Source organism: Ostrinia nubilalis, chromosome 11 (genome assembly GCF_963855985.1).
Source record: "Ostrinia nubilalis chromosome 11, ilOstNubi1.1, whole genome shotgun sequence".
Lineage (NCBI taxonomy): Eukaryota > Metazoa > Arthropoda > Insecta > Lepidoptera > Crambidae > Ostrinia > Ostrinia nubilalis.
Genome location: NC_087098.1, coordinates 8,284,263 through 8,306,990, shown reverse-complemented (window position 1 = coordinate 8,306,990; position 22,728 = coordinate 8,284,263). Strand labels below are relative to the sequence as shown.

General features: G+C 35.6%; 3 protein-coding genes across 8 annotated transcripts in view; 2 read left to right on the top strand and 1 right to left on the bottom strand.

Annotated features, from left to right (window-relative positions):
- Positions 1-2,000: 2,000 nt before the first annotated feature.
- Positions 2,001-6,472, top strand: LOC135076196 (THAP domain-containing protein 5-like). The gene is made up of 6 exons (XM_063970675.1): positions 2,001-2,738; positions 2,973-3,217; positions 3,439-3,492; positions 4,119-4,271; positions 4,743-4,829; positions 4,949-6,472. The coding sequence occupies exons 1-6, from the start codon at positions 2,638-2,640 to the stop codon at positions 5,020-5,022; spliced, it is 714 nt and encodes a 237-aa protein (XP_063826745.1). The 5' UTR covers positions 2,001-2,637; the 3' UTR covers positions 5,023-6,472.
- Positions 6,473-6,861: 389 nt separating this feature from the next.
- Positions 6,862-15,849, top strand: LOC135076212 (uncharacterized). Its single transcript, XM_063970696.1, has 7 exons — positions 6,862-7,000; positions 7,296-7,375; positions 11,875-12,032; positions 12,612-12,683; positions 14,078-14,216; positions 14,295-14,413; positions 14,923-15,849. Exons 1-7 carry the CDS (start codon positions 6,948-6,950, stop codon positions 15,061-15,063), a joined length of 762 nt encoding a protein of 253 aa, XP_063826766.1. The 5' UTR covers positions 6,862-6,947; the 3' UTR covers positions 15,064-15,849.
- Positions 15,850-16,097: 248 nt separating this feature from the next.
- Positions 16,098-22,728, bottom strand: part of LOC135075868 (monocarboxylate transporter 10-like) — a 60,481-nt gene continuing 53,850 nt past the window's right edge. For all 6 annotated transcript variants that reach the window (XM_063970332.1, XM_063970327.1, XM_063970329.1 and 3 more), the window contains exons 8-11: positions 19,784-19,910; positions 19,168-19,268; positions 16,917-17,137; positions 16,098-16,467 (exon numbers count right to left, since the gene is read on the bottom strand). In XM_063970332.1, the coding sequence (XP_063826402.1) occupies positions 16,237-16,467; positions 16,917-17,137; positions 19,168-19,268; positions 19,784-19,910 (680 nt within the window). In that variant the 3' untranslated portion in view covers positions 16,098-16,236. The remainder of the gene's footprint in view (positions 16,468-16,916; positions 17,138-19,167; positions 19,269-19,783; positions 19,911-22,728) is intronic.

Here is a 22,728-nt window from a genome sequence, read left to right as displayed (position 1 = left end):
AGTGAGTTCGGTGTTAGACATTTCCAAAGCTGTTACTAAAGGTTGATATACTTTCTCAATACTAAGTAATAATTGACAGACTTTTTCTTTTTCATCTACTTTTGTACCGCTCGCTTCTATGTCTTGTATTATTTTCTCGAACTTATTTAGAAATTCTTGTACGTTTTCTTCTTTTCCTATTTTTAGGTTACTGAGCTGGCGTTTTAGGCATAAAGTGCTGAGAGTGCTCTTTCTTTGGAAGACAGATTTCAGCTTCACAATCATTTCAAATGCTGATTGGGCTCCTTTGACGTACTCCAAGTATTTATCAGGTATTCCTTGTATTATCAAGTTTCGTGCCTTCGCATCATTCTTGTTTGTTTTCTCTTCACTTTTGGTATAAATTGTTTCTTTTATTCCTTTTTCATCGAGTGCCATCTCAATCCTGAAAAGCCAGTTTTCAAAATTTCCACTATCCAATTGTGGCACATTGCTTGTTGTTGCAGACATTGTATATATTTTCTCTGAAATCAAGAGCCTACCCCAAGAGAATTTCTATAACACGTGTGGACCTTTTTTTATGACCACGTTTTTTGATTAGACTTTTTTTTTTTACTGCCTATTCTATCCTTTGTCCATCTGACTTACTTATGGGACTGGGCCCATAACCTATCGGAATTCTTGTTTAAATGAAAGCCCCATAAGTAAAAGTAATCAGTGACATTTATTTTTAACTTCTCAATTATAATCTAATTAAACCTACGCACAACACGTCCGCCATTGCGAGTACGAGGGCATAGAGAAAAGTAATACATAGGAAATAGAGAACCCTCTCTGTCAAATTTTTGAGCCTACTAATTGATAGCCTGGTGTTAAATTCCCTGTACTTAACCTACGTACGTAACGCTCACATACATACATAGTACACGCACACATACATACATAAAGTCCACGCACACATACACACAGTTCACGCACACATAGGCCCTCATAACCTTCAAAGAATTATTGTTTTTATGATGTACAATGTAGAATTTTTTCAAATCCATTATTTTGAAAATATTTATCTTTATGGTGTACGTATTTTCAAAACAATGTATTTGGAAAAATTCTACATTGCACATGGAAATGCAAATAAGTAAACAAAAACTTTTGAATTTAATAATTTTACTTTATTTATGAACACACATAATATTATACACCAAAAGCGTCTTTTCGCAAAGTTTTCAACACTAAACACAGAACACAGCACATTGAGAAAACTCAGATCACTTGTGAACATAACAGAAAGTTTCTTCGCGATTCACGAAGGAACGAACAAAACTGCGATGAACCAGAACAGCAGCAGGTACGAAGGAATGAACTTGAATTTGACTCGACTCTTCAATACTTTAATAGGGCCACAGAACTCATAAACGATGGCTAAGAAAACAATAATGCATTCAATTCAACCTAACAAAAACAACACCGGCCATTTTGGAGGAAAAACAAAGTTGCCATATGTTAAATAGTAATTTCTACTACTCTATTATGTAAATTATAACAAAAATGTCAATGTTCAGTTTTAAATTAAAACAAATTAATTTCATTTAAAAAAAGTTTTCACATTGTAATTAACAATATTCTCAAATATATTTTAATTAAGAAAAAAATGAAAATATGAAGGAAACAGGAGCAGCGACATCTAGAGCGTTTTAGGGTAGTTAAAAAGTATTTGAATTTATTCACCGATGTCGCTGTTTGGAAGCAAGTTTCACTTCGATGACCGTTGTATGGAAGTTTCTTCACCCTGTACGAGGGGACCGGGAATGAGGGTGTCATTTTGACAGCTCCACAGATAAAGTATTTTATCGAATAAGACCGAATGAATGATTATATTCAACACGTACTACTGTCCTCGTAAAATCATCGTAACCGATTGTTGTAATCGGATTACATGAACATCACTCGACCATGTATGTCCATTTGGACATATCGGAATGGCACGCTTTGACGATCAACTTGCTGTATCTACCAGTGGGTAGACACTTCTCATACAAAAACTAGTCTCTATATGTAGCAATTGATATACAACCTTATCCCTTAAGCAATAAAGTGCATTTTGGATTGATTTTACTATAGCAGGGGAACCCGCGGATCAATACCACCATACTAAAAATAATTGTTAGTGTCCTTATGTTGGTAGTATTGTTAGTTTGACAAATGAAAAAAAATGTCTGTCAATTGAGTTTGAGTTTTTAACCGGCGAATTGATTCGTGTGAAGTTATTTTCTCAGATTTGGTGCAATATTACTGTAAATAAACTTTTCTGTCGTTTACGTTGAGTTGATTAAGTTCCTCCGTATCGGGCGTGATAAAGTTTGCTGTTCAGTGTTATGTTTTTTGTGAGATAGAGACTCTTTTAAATAAGCTGTGTTTCAACTTCTACAGAAGTTTAAACTCTTATTTACTTTTCTGTTTAATGGGTATGTTATCTACTTACTTGAAATATTACATCTATTACAAATCTATTTTTCATTAAAAACAACCCTATGTGATGAAAATGTAAATGTACTTTCAAAACTGGTAAATGCATGAACCAGGGCATTGACACTGGTTGGAGAGAAATTATAGGCTTTGTTTAATTAATACCTATTTCATTTTAGGCTTCTACTGATAATGGAGAGTAGAAACAACAAGAAGTGCGTTATTTGTAATAAGAGGCGAAGTCGTGGTGGATCACCCTTACTTTTGAGTAGGTTTCCTCTGGATTCTGACCGGTGAGTTTCTAATAACACTCATTTATTACAAGATAATTTTACTGATTGTGTAAACTTAAAGGCTGGGATTAATATTTTTAATCATACAGTAAATAACCATAACCAATTTTTAATTTCAGTATTTTGTTTCGTACTCTGCAAATGAATTGCATAACAATACTAAAAGAAATTAGTTGATGAATAAATTTCAGTTTGTTATTCTTTTTCTTTTCTAATAGGTATTTCTTATTTCAGTTGTCGAATGTGGGTTAAAAATGCTGGCTTAGAAGACTTAGCATATGTACCTATTGAAAAGTTACACCAACTGAAGTTTGTTTGTGGTGGGCACTTCACTCCTGAATCCTTCAATGCCAAAGGAACTCGGCTGAAGAACTCAGCTATTCCAACACTGGAATTGAGCAATCCCATCTTGCCAGATGAAGTTTTGACAGAGTTTCCTCTTCATGTAAAAGACTCCAATAAAGAAAACCTCAAGACAGGTATGATGATGACTTCAATTATTTTTTTTAAATTTAATTTACTATCTATCAATTTTTCTGAATTATTTAGATGTCTTAATTAATTTTCTTTGGTTTCCAAAACAAACCAACCGAATGCAATTTAACAAGGTTCTTTCTTTGTAACCACAAACATGTGTTGTATGCTTATCAATAAATAATATATAATTTCAATTATTAATTATATCTATACTTTGTTACAGTTCTTTATGATCATTCATATTGCATTCCAAAGAAGTCAAATCCAGTTGAACGAGGTATGTTTATCTAAAATTATACTAATCATATAAAAAGGAAATATTTAATTGTTTGTTTGTATTTGATCGGCTCCGTAACTCGAGCCAAGATAGCCTAAAGTGCGGGTTAGAACCCCACAGCTTGAATATTGTAGTAAACCCACTCGTAACACAATTTAGCTTAGAATGTGTGTTGAGTTAGAGGGACTTTAGTAATTTGTGTAATACAAATTCTTCAAAAAAAGTACCGGACCAATTTGAAAAATTTTAGGCAATCTACATTAATTAGCCAGGTCAGCTAGTTTAATAATATTTATAAGCTAGTAATTTTTAATGTGAGCAAGACATGTACTAGACTGATTGAACGAAATTTACGTCTTTCACTCTACGAGGGATATTTATTAATTGAAAGGCTTTGTTAAATGTAAAATTATATTGCTTCAAAATAAAATAAATTACCAAAACGAAATGTAATTTATTTTATTTGAAGCAATATAATTTTACATTTTTACATATAACAAAGCCTTTCAATTAATAAATATCCCTCGTAGTGAAAGACGTAAAATTTCGTTCACTGATTGTACCCTAAAGTTGGGTAAGAACATGACATTTTATTACCCAATTCACATTTCATTATCTGCTTTCAGTTCCCCTTACAACTACAACCAAACAACTAAATTCAACATGTTTGGGAGCTGTGGATATACCAGATTCTGGTATTTCTGCGAAAACAACTTTTGAACCTCTTCCTTCTACTTCCAATGCACCAGAACATATGACCTATAAACCCATTACTCATGGTAAGTGTACAAACTAATTATTTACCTTCTAAAATATGCCTTCCCTCAAACTAAAGAATGCCACCCTGGATGCGTTCTGCAGTCTGCAGTCAGGTCAAAATGAACTTATATGTACAACATTCTAGGTTTCTGTACATTTTATATTAATGCGATTTGACCGTGCGGATACGAACAAAGAACGCAAAGCACACGTGACTGATTGCCTTATCACGACCACTTACAGATTGTCTTGACATACCCGCAGACCGCATCCAGAATGCAGAACATTAAAACCTCTAAATGCCTTTAATTTAATATTATGTCATTGTTATTGAAGGTGGGCCCACGCTTCATATTTTATGAGAAGAGCTATCATTATCCTGTCTTTGCATTTTTTTAAAACTTGATAATGATTGATTGATTTGGAAATAATATGTTTCATAAAACAACAAAATAAATTTTAAACTAATTTGCATATTTATAATATTTCAGATGATAAAAACATTTGCCATCAAGATGCACAGGCAGAAATATTAGTCCACAGTTATAAAAGACCTAAGAAAAACATTGAAATGAAAGGTAAGATAAAACATACCTAATTTAAAAAACTAAGTAAAATTGCTGATTAATAAACCAATATTCAATTCAATTTGCTTTAATGTTGTTTTTTTTTACTAATGGAAATGTTTTTATTACAGACACTTCATCAACATTTACAATTAAAGAGAAGAGGCTTTGGCGACAGTTACAAAATGCAAAAAAAAAACAATAAGGAATATAGCGAAGGTAGTTGCAGAAGAACACAACAGAATTTTTTTAAATATTAAAAAACTGAATAGTACCATTGTAAATCCAACATTCAAAACTAAGATGAGGGTGAAGTATGCTGCGCATGCTCTGAGTAATACCGTGGCAGCTATTTTAAAAATGATGGCATGGAAAGAAGTTTCTGATTGCAATGATACAGCATTTGTGATTGAACAGTTAGATAAACTATTTGATTGTACAAATGGTCCATCATCTTTAAATGACGTAAAGAAAGGGATCCGGGAAAATGTTTCCACATCAAGTAATCACATTGAGTCTTGGACCTTTTATACTGATAAGTTAAAAACCATAAAATTTATAACAGCAGAAAACACGATACTAAAAAATGTTAAATGCGTAAAGGGATATCAAATATCTATCAAATCCTTAAACGATATTTGGGAAAAGTTAAAGAATGAAGGGTTTAAATATATGAACCTTAGACAGTTTAACCAAGACTCTCTGGAAAACTTATTTGGAATCATTAGGCAACACAGTGTAACCAATAGAAATCCCACTATCACGCACTTTACTGCAGCGCTTAAAACAAGCATGGTTACTGGGCTGAAAGTGCCTCATAGCAGAAGTGCTAATTGTGAAGCAGACAACAATAAACATATGCTGGAATATAAAGACATTTTAAAAACTAATTTAAAAACAACAGAAATAAAAATTAATGTTCAAGATTCCACAGACACTGAATTTTATCCTGTGTTGTCTATCCCGGACCCTGAAAACTTAGAACAGCCCATTGAAAATTTGTGTAGCCTTGAAAACCAACCAGTAGTATATGTAAGCGGGTATTTAGCTGCCAAACTATTACAGAACAGTTCTTGTTTAATTTGTGAAGAGTGTTTGAGCGTGAAAACTCCTGTTGACAATGATTTGTATGCATATATATCTCTTCGCGAATGGTGGCATGATAAAAAAAGTCTCGTTTATCCAACAATTCAATTATGTACCACCGTAAATGAAGCTAAACAATTTTATCATGACCATATTGCCGACCAGATATATATGGAAAATGTTGGAAAATTCATTTTCTTAATGTTGAGTACAAATTGTAATTTTAGTTGGTTTAAATGTCAACAACATAATAAAGAAATTTATGATAAGATGTTTAAAATATTAAGTTACCTTTTTCTAAGAAAAAGTTGTAAAATCATTAATGACAGCTTCATAAAAAGTGAAAACAATTTTGCTGACAAAAGTAAAAAAGCACAGCAACAAAGCATTGAAAAGTAATCTTGAGGCTGAGGTTCGATCAGCTGATAAGAAAATTAAAGATGTTTATAAATAAAAATCCTATTTTTTCTTAGAAAAAGTTGTGAAAATAAAAGTTTACAAAATTATCATTTCTGTACTTTGTTATAATTTTCAATAATTCCTCATGCCTACAACTGCTATGTCATGTTCAATACTTATTGTAATATACCTATTTTATTTCGAAATAAATAATTTACGTTACAAAACTTCGTTTTACTTACACATAGTATAAAATAAAAATAGTAATCATTAAAATATTGAAGGTTCCTATACTAGATATCGATATGCAATTACAACCCTAGCAAAGTATCGATAATCGATAAGTTATTACGAACGTCACTAATACTGTCAGAAAATAAGGCATTATGTTGGTAGCTCCGCCTGTAGTTTGTGCGGTTGGTAAAGATTTGCGGGTCGTTCTCTAAAATGCATATGTGTGCGTGAGCTCAAAAAATATCTATGGAGTGCCGTCTCTTACTCTTTTATGCTCTTTGGTATCTACTCTAATCCATATCTGTGATTAGAGCAGTTTTTGGTTTGATTATTTTGACAGTTCAGTTGTCAATAAACACTGTAGGGAGTGGGACGGTGTGTGTTAATTTTAATAATTTATTTTTCTGTAATATGTTGATTTTTAAGTGTGGCCTTGTTATACTATCTTCAACATTTATACTATCGTAAGTATTTCACTATATTTTTTGCGCTTTATGTGTTTTGTCGTATTTAATTGGAGCATTTTTTATTTTTCTAATTGATTGCCGTCTTAAATCTTAGAACGCGTTTTAAATTAATTTAAAAATGCATAAAAATTATAAATCAGAGTGCAACTGATCGTTAATAAAAATTCAGTGTTTCTAGAAACTTGTAACTGGTCTTCTGCTTGACAATTTCGTGAAACTTTCACTTTTACTTTCTGTAAATTTGCTTAAAAAGATATTATTAGAGCATTTATTGTTTATTTTCACGTTTCAGCCTTTGTTTTCAAGTTGCGCAAGAGACGAATTCCTTGGACACTGGCCTTGCTTTTTTGTACCTAGCCAGCGGAGTAATAGGTGAGAGGCAAATATCTTTATTATGTAAACTGTAATGTTGAAACCTAGCAACTGCGGGTACATAAGTAACAATTTACCTAATACTTAACTTGTAACTAATGTGGTTTTGTTCACCATTTCATATAGGTACTGTGGCTAATTACATTTCATCAGAATCATGACATAAGTTTTTTGTTTACAAAATATTAAACTACTTACTTCATATGAATTAATATTGCATGTTGAGCAGGTACTTGTTGTATTGTATGGTTAGGATTGTTTGTAATGTTTATAACAAGCAACATTTAGGCAGCAAGGCAATATTTTTTCAAATCATTGCATCAGGCGGTGATGGCTGAATCAGCTGCACAAAACAATTTTAATGCACTATAGTGCAAGCACAAAAGTTTATAGGTATTCAAACTTTTTGATTACTAAATATTTTACAATTTGTAAGGGCGCATTCACACAGGATCTGTCATTCATTCATCAAAAAAGACAATATGCCATCAAAACAATACGTCATTCACATTTCATACAGAATCGTTTTTTTACAATTTGTCAAAATATTGAAAACAAAGAGCAACATGTCAGGTTTAAATTTACATTTCCATATTATTTGGCAATTAAAACAAGTACTCAAAACACTGAAGTTTTTAATATAAGGCTTACATTAACAATTTCTGTTTTTTGACAAATGTGATTTTTAGAAGACTGTACTTGATATAACCTGTCATTTATCACAATTTGAGATGTGTGTGAACACGGGCATTTAAAAAACATTATCGCTGTAAAAAAAAAAAGAATGAGGATCAGTACTGTTGTAGAAAATTCAATAAAACTAGTATCTACGTTAATCTTTAAGACATAAGAAAGATATATCTTTTTGAATTATCCAAATCGGACCATTACTTACGAAGATATTAAGTAATAAACATAGGCCGTTTTTGCCGCTAAAAGTCAACGTACGCAAGGCCGCGTGACGTCATTATATCCGAATCGAGCGCAGCCGGCGTACTAATGGGATGGAAAATATTTTTTTCCGGCTAAACTATCAGTTTTAGAAAAAAACTTTTAATAACATTTATTCTTCAAAATAAAGTAACCTATCGACCAGTAATTTTTAAAAATAAAAATTGTGACAAATAAGTATTGCTATGTCCAAAAACCACATTTTCATAGGATTCGATGCAATGCGGAGACGCGGTTGGGGTGAGTGTGACTTAATGATTGTTTGTATTGAACATAATAATACTTAATTTGATGCTAATACCCAGTTTCTGGCCTGGGGGGGGGGGGGGGGGATAAGTCATACCCAGCTTATAGCCTGGGGAGAGGAGGGGCGGGGTAGTCATACCCAGCCTAATCATACCCAACTTCTGGTCGAGGGGGAAGTCATGCCCAGTTTATGACCTGGGGAGAGGAGGGGCGGGGTAGTCATACCCAGCTTCTAGGCTAAGATTAAATAGATTTCCAGCACGGAGCGGCTGTCCTTCCTGCAGCAGCTGGCCCGCCCATGGGAACGGCGAATAGATAGGTAGGTGCGTAGGTTTAACTCAGAAAAACTAAATAACAGGTAGGTATATATTAAGTGTACACACATCGAAATGATTTTCATAGCAATGTCATATTGTTAGAAGTTATACCTTATTGTTAGAAGTAAATAAATTAATACTTATACATTTTTATATTTTACTTGGAAGAAGATATGACTCTAACAACACTTATGTACACTTTATTTGAATAAATCGCCAAATATACCACCGCGGAGACCCCAATCGCGTCTCTGCGTGCCATTGAATCGTATGAGCGTATGGATTTTTTGCGTTATTTTTCACAATTTCCATTTTTAAAAATTACCTATCGATAGCTTACTTTATTCTGATGAATAAATGTCATTACAAGTTTTTCTCTAAAACTGATAATTTGGCTAGAAAAAAATATTTTCTATCCATGCAGTACGCGCTGGCAGCGTTCGGATCGGATATAATGACGTCATCGTCCCCGCGCCGGGCGGTCAGTGAACTTTTTTAGTAATTTGGCCATAACTTCGTCAATTTTTGTCGTAGAACAAAAATTTTTGCACTGTGTATTAAGGATTTCTTAGCCCTATAAATCTGCATTCACAGCTAAAAATCGAAATGATCCTCATTGTGAGATAAGACAATTCTTAAAAAAATTATAGCCCTTGTGTGTTCACGCACCCTAAGTTCTGTGACTTAGGCCCAATTCGAATCTATATTTTTATTATATCTATTGATATCTTCACACAAACTTATACTACTTAATTATGTGTACACTGTATGTACATACCTTTACATAGCTAGTTATATGAATGAACAAATAGTCATGCTTTCTTTTTACAAATAAAAATTCAGCTTTCAATTGAAGATTACATTGCTTAAGTCAGGCATATACCTAGTACATACAATATTATTATTATTGTCCAATTTTTTCTTAAAAGCCCTAATAGGCCAGTAGAATTAAACACAAAAATTTATTAAATCGGAAATAATTCCTACAAAAGATTTTTTTGCTTTAATGGCTTCATTGGTTGCCCATTAAGACTCTCCTAAGTTTTCGACTTCGACGGAGTTGTGCTTAAGTGGTGGGGGCCCCCGAAAGGGGCGTTTTTTCGGTTTTCCGGTTATACCGCGTAAAGGACTTACCCTATCGAAAAGTGGTCTTCATGACGGTTAAAGGGCACTTAATCCTGCATTGAATAAGAACAAATTCATATGTTTTGGACAAACCGTTCTCGCGCTAAAGTTCGGCAAAGTAGAAAATATACGTATAATTAATGACCGTCTCCACGTCCAATGGCTTGTTACCCACATGCTTCCAAGCCTTGTAAAGGGTCGCCTTAACCAGTGTAACCCTAACAAGGCTCACGAGTTTGATTCGCTTATCCTTGTTCGTCCCAGCCGTTCCTTAACTGCGGTTGCTGCACCTCTTCCTGGCACTCTCCTGAACGACTCTGTGTTACCTAATGTGGCTGCCCCTCTTCCTTGTACCCTCCTGTACGATTTCATTGCTTAGCCATATGCCTGGTCCAAGGTTCGACGCCACAAAATCAACTTTGTACGAGTGAAAATAGTTTAAATACTATTTCCCGTGCTTGCAACATTTTTCTTTACTGCTTCGCCTCTATTAGTCGTAGAGTGATCGTATATAACCTATAGCCTTCCTCAATGTATGAGCTATTCAACACAAAAATAATGATTTCAATCAAACTAGTAATTCTTAAGATTAGCGCGTTCAAACAAACAAACAAAAAACTCTTCAGCGTTTTAATATGAACTTGTTGTTGTTTATTTTTGGCGTCGAACCTTAGACCAGGCATACGGCTAGGCAACGTAGTCATGCAGGAGGATACAAGGAAGAGGGGCAGCCACAGTAGGTAACACAGAGTCGTTCAGGTGAGTGCCAGGAAGAGGTGCAGCAACCGCAGTTAAGGACGGCTGGGACGAACAAGGATAGGCGCATCAAGCTCGTAAGCCTTGATAGGGTTACACTGGTTGAGGTGGCCCTTTTCAAGACTTGGAAGCCTGTGGGTAACAAACCATTGGTCGTGGAGAGGGTCATTAATTATTCGTATATTTTCTACTTTGCCGAACTTTAGCGCGAGAACAGTTTGTCCAAAACATATGAATTTGTTCTTATTCAATGCAGGATTAAGTGCCCTTCAACCGTCATGAAGACCACTTTTTGATAGGGTAAGTCCTTTACGCGGTATAACCGGAAAACCGAAAAAATGCCTCTTTCGGGGGCCCCCACCACTTAAGCACAACTCCGTCGAAGTCGAAAACTTAGGAGAGTCTTAATGGGCAACCAATGAAGCCATTAAAACAATAAAATCTTTTGTAGGAATTATTTCCGATTTAAAAGCTAATTCTACTGGACTATAAAGTGTTTTCAAGACAAAGTGCTTCTCTTTATTTCCTTTTGGTTTCAGATATCTAGTGTTCATGTTTTTTATTGTGAGCTGCAACTAAAAGTTAAATAATCTGAACTAGATTGAGATTTTTTGTGCCATTAACTTAAGGTTAACTTTATTATGATTAACCATATAAAAAGACATCTTAAGGTTTTTACAACAGCCTTGATTAAGATTTATAAAAAACAGTATCAAAGAGAAATAAAAATAAATGTTTTTTTTTGTGTTGCTCAAAAGATAATCATAGCCAGCCAGGGGCGCATTTTTAGCTTTAAGATTCCAATATTTCCAATTGCTATGTGACTTTCAACAAACCTTTATAAATCCGAATAAACTTTGTATTTCGCGTGCGTGATTGGAATTCTGATGCTGTCGGATGCTTTCAAACGACGTTATTGTTCTTATAGCTATTTTTAATATTACGAATTATTCAAACAAATACTCATAACTTCATTTACTTACCTGAGAATGAGAAGACTGTGTTAAAATTATTATACAGGGTGTTATCATTTTTATTCACTAATTAAAACATAATACATTTAACATGATTAATAATGGTGTGCTAACAATCATTTTTTTACAGCTGGGAAAATCATATATGACAGATACCAGCAAATTCATATTCTAGGCTCACTAACACCAAACCCAAATGTGACTTCGTTTGCGAATAGGATTGCTTCCTTCTCAGCCTCCCTCCTGTCTGCGGGCTTCCTCGTTTATTTATTTCTGTTCTTATTCAAGGTATGTATTAAAAGTTGTGTATTTAAAGCCGGGTCCAGTACCTACCTCTAGCAAGAAAAACTTTCGACTTCGTTTGCGTATTCGAATCGCCATCAAAAGATTTAGTAGGTACGAAAACTAAAACAGCGCCCTTGTGAACGTGTCGTAAAGTGAACTTAGTATGAGAAATGGTTGCACGAAACTTATTTTGACAATCAAACTTTGTCACGTTATCGTTAATTGGAAGGTTGAGTATCGAATTTTGTCGAATACGCAAACGATTCGAGACGAAAGTTGTTGTACAGACGGGTGTAACGCGTAATGTGTAATCCACCGTGTAATGTAATTGAAATAGTATGGGCAGCACTTTACATGTAATGGTCGTAGTGCCGTCCATACGTAGTCGTATTACATTACACGGTGGATTACTTACATCTATTTTATTACACATTACACCCGTCTGGACCCGGCTTATAAAAGGGTAATTTGCAGAAGATGGCCATTTTCTCTCATGCAGAATAGACCCTCGACTGCAAAGCACTTCAATACGTAATTAATTTGTAAGAATTTTGGTAATTAAATTAACAATTTCGCTTTCAGGTGGATAACCAATGCATAACTGCATTGAATATTTTTATATGTGGATTTGGAACTTTATACTTATGGATGCAGGTGCGTATCTAGTAATAATTAAGTACAAAACTGATCTAATAATTACACCTCTCTTAGTCGTAATTATTATTGCTAACTTGGAAAAAATGCGAAAGTACGTTTTCACGTTGAACCAATCTCGATTAATTTTAGCATTAGTAGAGTTAAATTAAATAGAACCTAGACCTAGTAGACATAGGCTTCCTTTTGTAGCCAAAATAAATATTACGAGGCTTAACCATTCAATATCCTAGTTTAAAATGCATTTGGCGAACACGCCACTTCACGAAGCGATATAAAACAAAAAATGCTTTGTTTCGGTAATAGACCCAAGTCCACGTGAGAGTCATAGACCTAAGTCCACGTGGGATAGAAGCAAGTTGATTATCAGTCATCTAGAAGTTGTTATAATAAGTATCTACTTTATAGGTATTAAAGTAAAGGAACGGCTAAAAATCAATTTGAACTTTATAATGCGGTGTTAAGTTCTAAAATTAAGGCCATTATAATGAGTAGGGTAAAAAGGAGTGAATGAGTCATACAATTCGACCAGGATCCAATTACACGAACGCTGACCCCTTTTTTGTAAATTGTGTCCATTTAAAAATGCAACTTAGGTAGGTACCGTTATATAAGTTTTATCACGCGATTGTATGTCGAAATGTTAACAAGAGCCACCATCAAAGAATTACCTCATGTTATGCAAAGGCGGTACTTAGATAGGCGACTGCTGGTCTACTTTTTTAAATATACACAATTAAAGCTATGGCGTAAAATGTTGCGTTTGATGACTTCAGAGGCAATAACCATGGCTGGCAGCGTTTTTATGTACCTACTACAGACAACGGTACATCAAGGTAAACACTGTGGTATCTTACGTGGTAGTGGTATGGGCGACTTTGCAACAAAAATGTGTAGTCTGATGTGCTGTCGTCTGTACCTATGCCTATTAGGTACTATATTAAAGTCTGTTTACTTTTCAAACTTAACGGAATTTTGGTCCTTCGCAGAAAAATATATCGATTCAATTGTCTCCAAAATCAACGATTATCATTCTGATTCAACTAAATTAATCTCAAATGGCTTCAAACTAAGCCCAGAATTTGTGATGCTATATTTTCGCTTAATGTAGACATTAACATTTTTACCTTTAGGGATTCGAACCCGTTTTGTACTGCAGTTATGGTTTATAGGAAGAATATGCCGATTGTCGACGTCGCTTTTATAGAAATTGAAATATAAATAATAAATATGTTCAAATGAATAACTTAATACGTCGTGCTCTAGTTGGAACCCATTTCAATTAACAAATGGTTCATAAACGGGGACGCAACTGAATTAAACCTTTGCGTGCCGTAATAGGCGCACTTGACCGATTTAAAAGCATTGTAATTTATTCAAGTTGATTGTTTCAGTGCATTATAACAACTTACGCATCCACGCTGTATTATGACAAGAACTTGTCAGTGCTTCGACAATGTCTGGCCAACCTGAGCTTCCTACTTCTAATTGTAATGGCGATATTCGGCACCATCACCTCGTTTTTGCCTAGAGGTAGTATTTGTCACTTATTTACTATACTAAAGTGAACTGTATTTAAATGTCATTAAGGTAAATATTCTTGTTTTCCAGGTGGTTCCAGTGGAGTTTATCTATGTCTTCTAATCACGTCTTTATGTGGCTATATGCTGGCAGCAATATTTTGTGTATTTATATTGTCTTTCGAGAAAGAATACGAGTATTTTTCAGAGGTTCGTATGTTCTGTTTAACTTAAATAAACACTGTCTTGTTCGTGCTTTGAATGTGTCAATTAAAAAGTCACAGTCGATTGCTCATGTGTGCGCCAACTATACTGAAGTGGAACATCTTTAATTCATATCATTTGTTGAGATAAAAAAAGAAACTAAAAAATATGTTCCTTCAAACGCTTGACAAAAACACCGAGCACATACCAAAGAAAAAATTACATGTATTTTGTCCGACAAAAATTTCGACACAAAAGTTCGATGGACGTTGCGGCGGATGATGCATTGATGCATGATCTCACTAAAAAATAGTTACGTATTAATTTAAATGATTGATAGGATCATATTGTCTCTATCTATTGATATGAAACGTGATTCCATTTGTCAACTTCTTATGTATAATTTCAGGTGTATTACCTATGTATATGAATTACACACTCTTAATTTTCATTTGTACTAACACGATCTCGTCAATCACTCGCCTCCTTTAAAAAAATATTAATACGTATTTCAGGGCTTACGATCCGACATGTTGCTCGACGACGACTGCCTGAGCAACGCGTCGCTGGCCGACGTGGACAGCCTGTACGGCACCCAGGAGTTCGCAGCCAGCGCCGTCATAAAGGGCAGCCCGGCCCGCGCCCGCGCCTCCTGACCCGCGGCCGTGCCCCCACAGGGCACGCATCTCCAGCCGTCTGCCCTAACTCCAAACTCACCTTTTTACGGCAGTTTTGGTAGTACGACCATTAAAGCACCGAACGATAACGAAACAAATGAAGTGGACAACGACAGTGGCATGTCGTCCGAAGAAAACGACGACTCGCTAAAATTGTTACTCAGTGCTTCTAACCTAAAATTAAGTTCAAATTTAAAAAACGAAGTAATAAAGTGCCTATCCAGTGAACCTCAATGTGCTCAGCGCTGGAATGAGATTCCGTGTTGTTCGAACAATGTTACTAATGTAAGTGTTATTAATGAAGTTAAAACCGGGCTACACCTGGGCGGAGACAGTGACTTGGCGATCGGGAAAAGTGATAAAATCGTTTCGGACTTTATTGTGATAGATCTGACATGTGATGTCAATAATGTTCGTGAGTCTGGTAAGCGCGAGAAGAAGGTTGTTGGTACAAATGATAAGGTCGATTGTGATTATTCAAGTATACATAGTGTAGGTACTAGCCAAAGTTTAGTTCCTGTGAACAACGAAATCGTGAGCTCTGAGAGTCAGAAGCTGGTCAGTCTGTCGCTGTCGATACTGCTGGCAGCGCTGTTGCAAGCGATGCGTTGCTTCGCCCAGTTCTTAGAGGATATTGTAATTCCGCAACGGTAATATATTCGTAATAAGTATATTGTGTTCCTTTGTATTTTGGTGCATTATTCACCCAGTTATACTGTCTATTATTACAAAATGTCAATAATATATTTAATTAACATATTGTAATCTGTGTTTTAATGGTCTCAATCCAGGTACAATAAATATGTAACTTACTTTCTAGCTGAAAAAGAAATCGGTAGTCTCAAGCGTTCTGAAGAGGAAATTGTAGAGTTCCTGTTATTGCTTTATTTTGAAATAGTTGTTTATCGACCGACAAGTTTTGGTTATGCTTTATTACTGCTATAAATAACTATTAATTAACCATAATATTTGTTTCGGACCACTATAAACTCAGGATGAATAATGAAAGTTAATATTTTATAATAATTTAATAAATTATACTGAACAATACACAAACGCTACTATTCACACACATCAAATAAATTAATGAGGTTAAATAGGTACACTAAACGATTACGCTATTTATTGTCTCAACATTAACGCACTAGCATTTCACAGTGAGGCCTCGTTGATCACTGTAATCAGTCTATTATTTGTGTTATGGCACTTCTTCTTCCACTTGATGGAGTTCCTGTGTTCTGGGGAGTCATGGTGTTCTATGGTGGAAGCCTGGGGGGAGTTGGAGACCACGATTGACCAGCGCCGGTTGCGCCGCTCGTTTAAGTTGGGCAGCTCTGCTATCAGGTTGTTTTCGTACTCACTCAACATCAAGTAGTTTTCGACCTGGAAATACAAGGGTATTAAATTTAATTTTGATTTTACAATTTTGTTACGTTCAATAATGCCGTAAGGTGGGTCCAGACGGGTGTAATGTGTAATGTAAGATTACGTGTAAATGTATGGAACACAATTTCTACGTGTGAACGGCACTACGAGCATTACATGTAAAGTGCTGCCCATACTATTTCCATTACATTACACGATACATTCCATTACGCGTTACACCCCTCTGGACCCGGCGTCCAAGGATTTCTTTCGTTAATGTTATTTTTCAAAGTTGTTATTAAAATGTTATATTTCAAAGTTTTTACAGCAGAATATGCCTTCTCGTAAAGATAATGCCGAATTTCAATGGGTTTTCAGTTTTCAGAGACCATTGCCAATCCAATGGCTCCTTTTATCCAATAGCTCCTCGAACCTCAATAACTATTCACATCCAAAAAGTACCTTACCTTATTACAACTAGTGATACAATCACCACCACAGTCCAGGTCCTCTAACAGGTGTTCTGGTATGTCCAGATCCAGGTCCAAATCCAGTCCGCCCTCCTCGCTGATGCAAGTCAGCTCGGGAGGCACATTGGGTGGTGGGGACCCGAGACTGCCCGGCCCTATGCTGTCCAGTAGGAGGTCTCGGCCTGCCCTGCCTGGTGCTACTAATTCTGCTCCTAGAACTGATGAACCAATTATGTAGAAAACTTGAGATGACAGCAGATCAGACTATATTTTGATGACTGGGTAATGAAATCGAAATTGTATTTAGTTAGTCCGTCAGACAGATAATAAAAAAATATTGGACACGTATGTTTTTTTTCATAATCGAATAGTTACAGTATTATATTGAGTTGAAATGTCGCGTGACATCACTTCCAAGTCTCAGTTCCAAGTAAAAAATCTACATACTTACATAGTCGTGACGTAAGGCACCATTTCAACTCAATGTAGCACTGTTATTACTTAATTATTAAAGAAAATAAAAAATACGAGTCTAATATTTTCTAATTATCTGACGGACAAATAATTGAAAATTTGTCATCTAGCCTATTACATTATGACCCCACAACGTGTAGCTTGACATGCCATCTACATACTCGGTTAGTGTGTTTTCGCCTATACCTCAACTACATTAGCTTAACATAATCTATAGAGTCAATCAGCGTTCATCACTTGTACTTAAACCACACTTAAACTTCGATAATGTATTCGCGAGTGTCATCATTAGTAGATATTGGTCAACTGATACGATGTAAAGATAATTAGTGTCGAATTTACGGCGATAAATCAACTCTCAATATCCCGATGACTGTTGTTATAAATATTTACTTGGCTGCTTATATCTTTTTTCAGTGCATTGCTTTTTGCTACTAAATGCACATAAATCGCATTTCTGCACAGCATTAACGCACTTGCCCAACCTTAAACCATTTTAAGGGTTTTCTTCAGCAAACGATTTCTTAATTGGCAGTAAATAATTATATAAGTTTAGTATCTGTTTCTTTCAGTCTGAAAACTCGAGTTACGTTCGTTCTCTTCCAACTAGAATGATGAATAAAACAAATGATCTGACGATCAAATTTTCTCTACAAATAACTCACTTTCACGATAATTGATCTGCTAGTTATTTCCTCGTTAATCTCATAATTACTAGAATGCTGTTCGAAAAGAAAGTTACAACGATCGGCGGCTATCTTTGAAACTAATGGCCGGATCGTAACGCGATTATACAGAAGATTAAACTTAGTCTACGAGTGCAATCAGAAAAACGGTCTTATTAGAGAAAATGTTTATCATGTTAAGTCATATTTAACCAATTAAATATTGTCAACGTAAACTGTATAAGATATTAGTGATTAATCAGAATTTATAAACTAAATAGTTATAATATTATGTAAGTACATACCTAAGTAGGTAGGTAGGTACCAATTAAGGACGTAGCACACTTATCGACCTGGAAAGGGATCGTAACCGTATCAACTCGAGGTGGTCAGTATACTTTGTATGAAAATCCATACTGCAACGCACACTTATCCGCACCGTAACGTAAACGCCTCGCCTCGCGGTTGCCAGCATGCGAAAGGCGATGACAGCTCGCGAAAGGCGATTCGGTATTGATCCCTTTCCGAGTTAATAAGTCTGCTATGATTTACTGTCACATGTGGGGGAATGTGGGAATTTTTCAAAAATAAATTCCCCTTCACCTCTAGTGAGGATGTCGTCAACGGGGTAAAATGGGAATCGTTCGTTTGTGCGTTTCAGCCAAATGACGTCCACTGCTGGACAAAGGCCTCCTCCAAGGTTTTCCACAATGAACGGTCTTGCGCTGCCCGCATCCAGGCTCTTCCCGCGACCTTCACCAGATCGTCGGTCCACCTAGTAGGAGGCCTGCCCACGCTACGTCTTCCAGCCCGTGGTCGCCACTCGAGAACTTTTCTGCCCCAACGGCCATCGTCTCTACGAGCTATGTGCCCTGCCCACTGCCACTTGCTTTTAGCAATTCTGCGAGCTATGTCGGTCACCTTGGTTCTACTGCGGATCTCCTCATTTCTGATTCGATCACGCAGGGAAACTCCGAACATAGCCCGCTCCATTGACCTTTGGGTGACCTTGAGCCTTCTCACGAGGCCCATAGTGAGCGACCACGTTTCAGATCCATATACCATCACTGGCAACACACACAAAAATGGGAACAACCGTTTAAAATTACCTAAAGCTGTGGCAGCGCCAGTCGCAGCGCGCGGCTCGCGGTCGCGGCTCCGGCTGCGTCGCGACGGCCCGCACGCAGACTCGCACGTAGCGCCATTTTCTCTATGAATTGAAGGAAATTGAAATTATAAAAGAAATCTGGAATTTCCCGCAATAATTCCCGCATCATGACAAATAGTAGGTAGGTTAGGATAGCCACACTAACAAATCCAAAAAAATCAACATCTTTCGGCTTACTTTTGCTTCTACAATAAGAGATCAAATAGAAAAAGGGCGTCTTATAGATTTTTTATATTTTTAGCTTGATCTTCCTCGTTAGATATTGAGGCAATACGTGTCGCGTCGCCTGTTTGCTGGACCAGTAGGCCTAGTAGGATGCTCGCCGCGATATGCTTTTATCGCCCCATTTTATCGATTTTACGCGATAAGCCCATACGTATGTCGTCTAAAATCGTCGATAAGATTTTATTACAGCGCGCATCCTAGCCCGGTTGATAAATCAAGATGTCAATAACTTAGAAAAAAAAATTCAACTGGTACTAAACCTTCCTTCAGACGCAAATTGAGTAAAAAGTATTTACACAGTATCTCCAGACCGAATTAAACTCTAAACTTACTTGGTGTGTTTATGAGCGACGCTGCGCCGGTGCAGATCTATGCAGAAGAGAGACAGCGAGCCGATGAGCGAGCAAGTCGAGCTGAAGTAGTACCCCGCCTTGCCTCCGCAGCCTACGTTTATGTAGCCTGTAACGTGCTTATGTTGTAGGTAAAGGACATTATGTTAGTCAGAGATGTCATGATCACTAGATTCTTGTCTCTAGTGGAAGCGACGCGGTGGTGGGGGCAACTGGGAATTTGACTTTTTGAATAAATCACGTTCCAGCAGCCCAGGAGGAGGACTGTTTTATGATTAAATTGTAGTGAAACCTACTAGTGATTACTTGCATTCTAAATGGTGCATAATCTTTGTATAAAGGTTTTAATTTGTTTGCCACCTGTCATCCGCTTTGCAATGGAGGAAAGTCGAACCTTAATTTCGAACTCCTCCTATGTTCTTCTGATTAATTTCGTTGCGGGTCCAATGACAGTTTAACTTTCCCTCGGGACAAACTTGACCTTCATTGGTTGGGTTTTTGTCAAGCTGTAGATCCTGGCTACACAGGAGTTGCAGTGGTGGGAACGAGAGGTGGGAATAGTCCCGTTACATTCTAAATTTTCTAAATACTTAAATTCCCAGATGTTCCCAAAGGCACTGATATACCGAAGGCAGACAGCAGGGCTGATATACCGAAAAATAGCCGATAGGTATCTCCCAAGTAGCAATTGGTATTAATGGCAAAATCTTACTTGTCTTAACTCTATCTAAATTTACACTTAAGCTAAAACCAAATACACTTAGAGTAGTGATTTTTTTCTTTAAGACTTTATATTCTTCATCGAGCGCTACTTAAGCAAATTAAGAATACCCAAAACCAAGTTAAGTATTCTTTAGATAATTTGGTCTTAAGTTATTCTTAGCTTAAGTTAAAAAAATCTTATTTTACTAAATTAAGATTTTTTGTATGCTCACTTAATACTAAATAGTATAGATGGAGTATTATTTAAGTGTTGCAAAGTAAATAAAGTATTCGTAGATTTACTTAGGACTTTTTAAAGACCATTGTCCTATAAATAGTTTTCTGAAGATTAAGTTAATTATCTTTTTACTAGAATTAGTACATTTTGAGAAAAAATACACTTAACGGGACGATTTAGATAAAACAGGATCACGTAATGCACGCCCGCGGCGTGCGCCCGCCGCGGGCACCTGCATGCATTAATTTTTGATACAAAATGCGTGCGGTCGCCCGCGAACTAAATTATGCTATTATAAGTAAATATAAAATTTGATTTACTAAAATATTGTCTAAAATATTTTCGAAATTGATGGTAAAGTTGAGTGCAACAATGATATTATACAATTTAACTAACTAGGTGACAGTAGGTAGGTACTTTTAAAAAATCTTAACATATTAACTACCGAAAAATATTTGTAATAATTGTAATCCACACTAATTTACGATTCTCAATCTTCTCATTTAATAAATTAGAAACACTGTGTGATTAAATTTAACAAAATTACAAATTGTTAAAAGTTCCTCTCTTTCCTCTTTAACCGCCTCTGTGGTCTAGTGGTGAGACCACCTGCTTCAGACGCAGAGTGATTTCTAGTGGGGGCAGATTTATCTGTTCGGTTTGGTAGGTGGTAGGGCTTGTTCTAAGTCCGCCTGGCCAGCTACAACCATCTTACCTAAGTCTGTCGCCATAACAATAATGTTAACATCGTTATTGTGTTCCGGCAGTTAGAGGTAAGATAGCCAGTTCCTCCGTGTTTGAGGATTCCGGGTGAAGCTCGCTTCCACCTTCGGCCTGATCGTCACTTACCATCAGATGAGATACAGGCCAAGAGCTTCATCGTTGTGAAAAAAAATTTCCATAAAAACGATTAAATAAAAACTTTTCACAATAAAATACGTCACATTGTGTTCATTAACACGGCAAAAATCATATGGCCGATATTCAATTAATTTAATTGCTTATCGCTGAGTGTAGAAATTACAGAGTTCAAAGAATTCTTTACGAAATATGGGGGTGGTGCAATTTACCCACCAGTACAATATACCGAACTTTCCCCTATATGTCATAATAAAACTAAAAACGTAAAAACCAATTAGTCCCATTAGAACCATTTATCGACTTCCACACGGACAAAGTCGAGGGAAAATTATAGTAATTAATAAATAAGTTAGTAAATGAATTGTTCTCTAATGTATAGCAGCACCAATAATTTAGCAAGACTAAGACAGAATGAAAACTATCTAGCTTTAACTAATTAAAACTAAAGATCTACTTTATACCACATGCACTTAAGTAATACTTCATCAAGTGAATTTTAAGTGTAAATTAAATCTAATGTTTCTTAACTAATACTATGTAAAGTATAACTTGACTCAACTCTTTCTTTACTAAACTTACAAATTCAAAATCTTCTATACTCTTGCTACATTAAGACAAATTAGAATTACCGCCATTATGAGCTATGTGTAACAAAAAATAAATCAGAAATTAACCAATAATATCATAACAAGATGACATTTAAATTGAAGTACGTCTTTGTTACACTATTTCTAGTTGCATAAATGTCTAAGAATGTTTGCATAAAATAAAATATTATTTTATAACCTCAAACTTTTATTTATACAATACAATTTCGTAATATTTTATTGATCTCATTAGGTTTTTTTCAAGGCCCTCCTGTTTTATAACATTATCCATTGATTTTACACGAGAAACCACATTGCGTTTTATATTTCCTATGCAAAAATGACATTCACGGTCTTTTCTAGACATAATATAAATTAGTTATTAAAATAATGTAATCGCCATTTTCATTAACCTTTATCTAAAGTTGATTTAGTGTTAAAGATCACAATGTTTTCTAAATTAAAGTTCCTCTTTAATAAAAAGTGTCTTACATAGTTCTTCATGAAGTTTAATAAACCTTAGCTCTAAAAATAATTAT